Source organism: Panthera leo, chromosome B2 (assembly GCF_018350215.1).
Source record: "Panthera leo isolate Ple1 chromosome B2, P.leo_Ple1_pat1.1, whole genome shotgun sequence".
Taxonomy (NCBI): domain Eukaryota; kingdom Metazoa; phylum Chordata; class Mammalia; order Carnivora; family Felidae; genus Panthera; species Panthera leo.
In genome coordinates this window covers 31772067-31780538 of record NC_056683.1, presented here as the reverse complement: position 1 = coordinate 31780538, position 8472 = coordinate 31772067, and the positions used below count along the sequence as shown (strand labels likewise).

The following is an 8472-nucleotide window of genomic DNA, read 5'->3' as shown; positions in this document are numbered from 1 at the left end:
AGAGCCTGGAGACTGCTTCTGTTTCCCTCTCTCTCTGCCCCTTCCCTGTTTATACCCTATCTCTCTCTCTCAAAAATAAGTAAACATTAAAAAATTTAAAAAGAAGAAAAAGAAAATAGAGATGTCAAAAGAGATTGGGGAGAGAAGTGCCTAAATAGAGACAATAGGAATTTCATGAAGAGAAAAAAATTAGGGACGCCTGGGTGGCTCGGTGGGTTGGGTGTCTGACTTTGGCTCAGGTTACAATCTCTGGTCTGTGAGTTCAAGCCCCGAGCCCCGCATCTTGCTCTGTGCTGACAGCTCGGAGCCTGGAGTCTGTTTCCGATTCTGTGTCTCCCTCTTCCTCCCTGCTGGCGCTCTGTCTGTCTGTCTGTCTCTCTCTCTCAAAAATCAATAAAGATAAAAAATTTTAAAAAAAGAAAAAAAAACAGAGAGGAGGAAAGTATTATAGAAATAAAGAGATGAATCTCAGAATGAAAATCTACAGAGGATCCATAATATCCCACGGCAAGAGAAGGAAAAACCCTTTTTAGAGACAATATAACAAAAATTTAAAAGATCAAAGGTAATGAGAAAATTCTAAAAGCTTCCAGACAGAAAGATTGACTGAATTCTTAACTGAAACACTGGATGCAAAAAGACATTGGGATGGTATTAAAGAGGAAAACACCCGCTGGAGCCCAGGACTGCCTGACCTAAGCCCTGTGAGCCTGCCAAGGGCAAGGTTCTTTTTAATTTTATCCCAGCCCTTTAAACTCCTAGGGACTTTATTTTATTTTTTATATTATATTTGTTATGTTATTTATTTTATTTATTTATTTTTTATTTTAGAGAGAATGTGCCAGTAGGGGAGAAGGGCAGAGGGAGAGAGATCCTACTACCCCTGGATCATGACCTGAGCCAAAATCAAGAGTCGAACGTTCAATTGCCTGAGACACCCATGTGCCCCTAAGCTCCTAGGAATTTTAATGTTGAAAACATTCCCTATGCATGGGATTCACTATTGTATGGTTCATTAGGATCTGTTGTGGCTTGCCTTGGACATATTTTGTTAACAAGCAGAAGATCACGTTGGAGTAGGAGGATTTATCTTGGTGATGTGATGATGTTGGTTCCACTGTGGGTATAATTATGCAAAGCTAAGAATCTGTGAAAGAACTGCCAGAGGAGGAATTAAAACTAAGATTTTACATGAAAGCACCCACCTTGATCCTGAAAGAGGACCAACCAAGGGCAACAGCAGCAATTGAGCAAGGTCAAGCATAGGAAACCCAAATGCAACTCATTGGAGTCAGTGTGAACAAAACTGAGGTCAGCTCCATTAAACCTGTGTATCCCATAAGGCTTTCAATCAAAGGGGAAAAAAGTGTGTTTTAGTTGAAAAAAAAAATAAAGAAGGATAAAAGAAAAACATCTTCCAACTTATAATTTAATACATAGCTAAACATTATTCAAAAGTGATGATGTAATAAAAATATTCTCAAGCATACAAAGTTTCAGGAGATTTGCCACGCAACTACTCATGCTTCAAACATTTTTGGAAGAAGTGAAGTTTCTCTATTCCAATAAGAGAAAAAATGTCAGGAGGTACCACAAAAAGGACCAGAAGTAGTAACATTGATCAAACACCTTGGTGAGGAAGAGAGGAAGTCTATGAATAATTTGAAAGCATGCTAAAGTTCTTATCTGGTAAGAGGGAAGATAGATAAGGTATAGATAACACTTTATTTATTTATTTATTTATTTATTTATTTATTTATTTATTTTTAATTTTTTTTTCAACGTTTTTTTATTTATTTTTGGGACAGAGAGAGACAGAGCATGAACGGGGGAGGGGCAGAGAGAGAGGGAGACACAGAATCGGAAACAGGCTCCAGGCTCCGAGCCATCAGCCCAGAGCCTGACGCGGGGCTCGAACTCACGGACCGCGAGATCGTGACCTGGCTCAAGTCGGACGCTTAACCGACTGCGCCACCCAGGCGCCCCTATTTTTTAACGTTTATTTATTATTGAGAGACAGAGAGACAGAGCATGAGCATGGGAGGGGCGGAGAGAGGAGGAGACACAGAATCTGGAACAGGCTCCAGGTTCTGAGCGGTCAGCACAGAGCCTGATGTGGGGCTCGAACTCACAGACCACGAGATCATGACCTGAGCCGAAGTCGGACACTTAACTGACTGAGCCACCCAGGCGCCCCTAGATAACACTTTTTTTAAAGATGATGAAGACTAAAAACAGAAACTTAAAAAACAGAAATATTGAAATAAGTAAAATATTAGAAACAAGTTCGAATGTGTCAATAATCATGGTTAATAGAGCTGGGATGGTCCAGAGATAGTGCCACATGTTTGCCAAACCACTATTTTCATGAACACACAGCCAAAATACCTTTTTCTAGCCCTGTTGTGCCCAGGCAGGGTCATTATTTAATTCTTGCCAATGGAATGTGAGTACAAATGGCATGTGGTTTCTGGTCCAGAGCCATCAGATCAGGTGTGCCTTCCGCAGGCTCTGTCTTGTGTGCAAGGCTGGAAACATAGTTCTTTTTTTCAGTAGTGATGTCGCTCACCCAGGGAGCATGCTGCAAACCCACGTCTCCTGGTCCTACCCTTGGAAAGGCTGCTCTAACTCAGGTCAGGAATCGGTATTTTTAACAAGCTCCCTGGGTGATTCTCCTGTGTAGCCAGGTTTGGAGTCATAGACTCAGATGATTTCTTAGTTCCGTTCCAAATTGAAAATCATTTATTTCATGATCTTTCAGAAACTGCCTTTAGATATTTGGTTAGACTTTTCCTTATCTGGAAAATATCTATCTTGATATATGTATTATTATGTTGGACTAAATTCTGCCAATGCCGAGCCCAAGCAGAAGCCAGAGGGAAGGGAGATGCTGTCCACATGGGTCAGCCCGCAGGCAGCATGGAGAAGGGTGCCCAAGGACAAATGGAGGTTATCCAGCACCCTCTGTCCTCCTCACAATAGTCCACTGAAGCTCCCTACTCTAGACATCTCTGACAATTACACATCTTTTTCCTCACACAATGAAATAAAGTAACATTTTCCAAAGTGATTTAAAGGTTTAAAGGATTTTGATTCTACTGTGATTCCAATATGTCCCTTTTAAAGTTTCTTAGTATGGTGTATATTACTTTTTAACTCCAAAGTTGTCTGTAGAAACTTGCAGAGAGACTGGGATTCTCTATGCCAGAGATCAGTCTAGAGCCTTTGAGCTCAGCTGTGTGGTTCTCTGATGGCCTGTTCTCTCCTTCCAGAGGTTCTTTTCTTGGAGTTTGTAGTAACGGTTCATCTAGGCCCCTGCCACCTCCCAAACAGAAACCTCCTTTTGATTCCCCTGTGGGTCAAGCCTCCTCAGTGCATGAGGGCCCAATGCATTCTTCCACCTTTCACCTAGGCTTGGTACTTCTTTACCCAGCAACAGCTGCATTAACTCAGAGAATGTCTCTGATTGGCTGAATACAGCACCTCCTGGAATCTGTTTTCTTCCTCTTTACCTCTGCCTCCTTCCTTTAAGACCTACCACAGCCCCACACCAAAACTTACTTGGTTAAAGCATAAGGGCAATGGTCCTCAGTGGGGGGCTAGTCCTGGGACTCCACACCTTGATGAGCCTCCTGAGCCCCCACGAAGCCGGGGCCATCAAGGGTGAGTGCTGAGGGGGATCGGGTGAGGAAAGAAGATCTAGGGTTACACGAGAGACAGTATAGAGCCTGCATTGTTCTCCTTCTCTGGTTTATGGGCAACTTCGTTTACCAAGGGGTCTCCGGTCTCTTTCACCTCTGTCATGTCCACTGTGGATCTAAAATACAGGTGCAGCTCAGTCCAGCTATGCCAGCTGCATGTTCAGACTTTGTCAGGTTCAAGTGCATGCCCAATTCCTTCCTTCTTTCTGAGATCCAAACCTCCATCCTACTGTCACCTAGCACCGTGATTTCTGTGCCACTTCCTGGCTTGGAGTGTGCCCATTCGAGTCCAGTTTTATTGCAGTATTTATCACCATGTGGATAGTTAACTGTTTTTCTGTCTTAATCCTGCTCTAGACATGAGCTCCTTGTGTATGTGTGTGAGGGATCCACAGCTGGTTTAGCTGTATTTCCTTGGGGCCTGGCATCGTGCTGGGTACATAGTAGTGCCTCAATGACTGTTGAACATATAATTTCATAGAATTCGAAAGGTCCCTTACCCATTAAAATCTAACCTGAATTTTCAGAAAACTGAGCTTCTGTTCTGGAAAGAGACACGTTTGATCATAATCCATTGAGGTGGAAGAGTTAGGGCATGATCTTGACTTGAACTTTGGACTCCTTTTCCAGTGCTCTCTGCGATACCTCAGGCTGCCTTTTGCTATCTGTTTGGTCTCCGTCACAAATCTTAATTCTTACTTCCGCCAGCCATCACCTTTTTGTCCTCACGCCCACCTATACCGCAGCTCTGTGCCCAAGGCTCCACTTAGACACATCCTAATCATTTTCCCTCACCCCGCCCTCCCCCACCACTCATGTCACACACAGGACCCGATAGCACAACTAAGGCAAATGATCACAGCTACCGTTTAACTCTGGGAATCCCAAGCATGATTTTAGGTGGCCTCTCTTCTTCCCAACCTGGTATGCCAGACGCACTTGTGTCTCTCTTCCTGCCAGTGTGTTGGGCACGTGCCTGTTTCCCTCTGTTAGCCCCCAGCAACCCTCCCACTGTCCAAGGACTGTCTTAACAGCTCAAATCTGTCCCCACAGAGAACCCAGGATGGGGCACATGTTTTAGGTGAGATTGATAGATTTTCTTTTCTGTCTCTGACCCTGAACTTACCCAATACAGCTGATCACATGGGCTCCTATGGACCAGCCTTCTACCAATCCTATGGTGCCTCGGGTCAGTTTGCCTATGAATTTGATGGGGAGCAGCTGTTCTCTGTGGAGCTGAAGAAGAGGGAGGCTGTGTGGCGTTTGCCTGAGTTTGGCAACTTCGCCTACTTTGACCCACAGAATGGGCTGGCCAGCATCGCGGTGATCAAAGCCCATCTGGATGTCTTGGTGGAACGCTCCAACCGCACCAGAGCCACCAACGGTACTGGCCTTTCCTCTCCTCACTCCCTCTGCCCCACCTCTGTAGGCACGGGAGGCCCAGAGAAGCTTCTTCCCACCTCGTAGGCCTCCATCTACTTTGGCACACCTCTCTCTCAGCCCGTGTCTCTTCCAGGAGGCTCTAGATCTAGATCCCTTCAGTGCCCTCTTCGTTCTTGAAGACTGACCCTCCCGCCTGGACTCCCCCTCAGGAACCTGTCAGATACAGGAGCCCCTGGTGTCCCCACTGCCCTCCTCAGCCTCTTCTCCCTCTGCCTCCCTCCCACCCCTGCAGTTATGTCCCAGAGAATCCCCTGCCTGCAAATCCCAAATAGGAGGAAGTGTCCCTGAATCCCAGTCCTAGTCAGGCCCAGCTGCAGGGATGAGCCTTTGGGATTCAGGGCCTCATTCCTCCTAGTGCCTCCGAGGGTGACTGTATTCCCCAAGTTTCGAGTGGAGCTGGGCCAGCCCAACGTCCTCATCTGCATGGTGGACAACATCTTCCCCCCTGTGATCAATATCACCTGGCTGCGCAATGGTCAAATAATCACCGAGGGGGTGGCCCAGACCAGCTTCTATTCCCAGCCTGACCATCTGTTCCGCAAGTTCTACTACCTGACCTTCGTGCCTTCAGCAGATGACATGTATGACTGCAAGGTGGAGCACTGGGGCCTGGACGAGCCGCTCTTCAGGCACTGGGGTATGGAACCCCCTCCCCAGCTCACTCTTCACAGACCCATGTTTCCTTTACTCTAGAATCCTTTCACTGCACCCCCTGACCCTTCCTCTCTCTCCCCCAGAGCCCCAGATGCCTATCCCACTGCCAGACACCACTGAGACTCTGGTCTGTGCCCTCGGCCTGGCCCTCGGCCTGGTGGGCTTTCTTGTGGGCACCACTCTCATCATCAGAGGCACATGCTTGTCCAGTGCCCCCAGGTACAGAGGCCCCGGGAGTCTGGGGGCAGGGGAATGGGTGACTCTGAACAGGATGGGGTGGAGGATCATTCTCTGGGGAGCAAGAAGTTCAGAGAAAGGTGGCATAGACAAGTAGTGGGCAGGGAATAGAAGAGTAGAGGTGAGTGAGGGGGTGAGGTCTGGGGGGAGGTGGGCAATCAGACAGGACCCCAGCATTGTGAGCTCGAACGACCTTGGTCATATGGTTTTCACACTTTAGGTAACGAACCTTCTGAGAAAAACAGATTGTAGGAGATAGACAACTGATGGACTCCTCGCAAGTTTCTGACAGCCTTTGTGTACTCAGTGCCTCCGTCTGCTAAGTATATCACCACTGTGCTGACTTTGGATGGGATCAGCCTCTGTCCTGTAGGTCTCCTCTCTCGGATCTGGTACTCACTGCAGGACTTGTGGGGCAGCAACCAGTGCCCCTTCTCACCCCAACACACACACACACACACACACACACACACACACACACACACACACATTTTGCTCTACTCAAAGCTCTGGCTAGCAGCAGTAAATTTTTTAATTGTGTTTGGACTATATGCTTTCTACCAGGTCTTGGCCAGTTCTCTCAGGGTGTGAAGGATACTAGGACCTACAAGAGGGGATTCCAGGTGATGACCATTTAGCACAACCATTTCATACTTGGGGTTGGCAGCCATCCTCAGGCCAGTCCAGCTATATCTTGTTCCATTTGACTCATCCGTTTGGGGCCTGTCGTGTGTTACTTGTGAATGGGCCATTTCACGAGGACTTCATGAAATTTACCTTCTGAATTCAGATTTGCCCTCAAAGGAGTTGCCAGGAGAGGAAAGGTTCATGAGAATTCTACTCTTGTCTGGATTTACTCCATAATGAAGAGGCCTTTGGTGTCCAGGCATAATCTACAGTGTCATCTCCTTTTTCCAAATCCCCTAGAATCCCAGGTGGCTTGGATAACATGGTTACTTCCTTAACCTGGGGTCAATCATATTAGTAGAAGACCTGGCCACATATTTAGAGAAAGTTCAAGTGGATCTCTCTTTTAGTGGTTTTCAAACTGGAATGTATGTAAGAATCAGTTGGGGGCCTTTTAATAAGCGCAGGCCTCACCCAGATCTACTGAATTAATATCTTAGAGGTGGAGAGAGTGGTAACAGTCTGTAATTTTTAACAAGTTCCAGATGATGCTGATGCAGCCATCCTAGACTTAGACTGTGGTCTGGTACATGAGACCCACTGACATAGCCTGATGCTATTGGAAGAGGGGATCCTTGAGGTCTGAGGTTGTCCAGGAAACCTTTCTGGAGAACCTAAGTCTTTTAGGGCATAAAAGTTGAGGCAGATACAAGTAAGTAGGGCAAGATGGGGATTGGCATTGTGAGCATTAGTCCTGGAGAAGAAAGAAACCAAGAGATCATGTAGACTTTCCAAGAGACAATAAATTGAAAGAAATCAGTGGCCAGAAGAAGACCCTATTGGAAGCGGGGGAGGGTTGTCCTAATCAAGACTTTTGTTTTCCAGTAGTAGAATCCCTCTTAAAATGATCACAGACATAAGGAGAGGATGTTTACAATAAAGATACAGGAGTGGTGCCTGAACCAAGGGTGGGTTTTAGCCAAGCCTAAGGGAACAGAACTCAGACTGAAAAGCCAGTAGAATCTAGAACAATCTCTCTTGCTCTCTCTCTGGGCCATATGGTCTGTGTTATCCCTCTAATGTTAGCCATATTAGCCATATTCTTCTCTCTCTGTGGACTACCCTTTTCAGCTAATATGTTCACCTGCAGTTCCTGAGTTTGTACATCACCTCAGCTCTACCCATCCACCACTATCTCCCAGTAACAATTTTAAATTATTAAAAAAACAAATGGATGTCCACATTTGAGGCAGTTGCCCATCCCAGTCTGAAGTACTGTAACCAGAGGCATAAGATCCACAGTACAAACGTGGCTGCCGAGCACCCACCTCTGAGGAGAGGGGTTGGATCATTCTCAGAGAAAGAAGAATGGGTTGGTTCTCAGAAGACATCTCAACATAAGTTTGTCCCCAACATGCCCTGATCTCTGCTGATCTTTTGCTTTTCAAAAGTTAACTTGATCATCCTCAGAAAGATGCTTCTCTGATCTCTGCCCTAGTGTTTAATAAGGTCATTAAAAGTTTCATTTTGGGATACCTGTGTGGCTCAGTTGGTTAGGCGTCCCACTCTGGATTTCGGCTCAGGTCATGATCTGACAGTTCATGGGATGGAGCCCCACGTCAGGCTCTGTGCTAACAGCCTGGAGCCTGCTTGGGATTCTCTCTTTCCCTCTCTCTCTGCCTCTCCCCTGCGGATGCTCTCTGTCTCTCTAAATAAATAAATAAGTAAATAAAGTGTTTTCTTTTGACCAGAAGTGTGCTTTTTTTCACTATGCATATATTACACAGAAGTCATTGGAACTTTTAGGAAC

The 8472-nt window shown here is 46.1% G+C and overlaps 1 protein-coding gene across 1 annotated transcript; it reads left to right on the top strand.

Annotated features, from left to right (window-relative positions):
* The first annotated feature begins 3533 nt into the window (after positions 1 to 3533).
* Positions 3534 to 8249, top strand: LOC122218985 (HLA class II histocompatibility antigen, DO alpha chain-like). Its single transcript, XM_042937265.1, has 5 exons — positions 3534 to 3663; positions 4837 to 5085; positions 5500 to 5781; positions 5882 to 6017; positions 6256 to 8249. The coding sequence occupies exons 1-5, from the start codon at positions 3582 to 3584 to the stop codon at positions 6257 to 6259; spliced, it is 753 nt and encodes a 250-aa protein (XP_042793199.1). The 5' UTR covers positions 3534 to 3581; the 3' UTR covers positions 6260 to 8249.
* Positions 8250 to 8472: the final 223 nt, after the last annotated feature.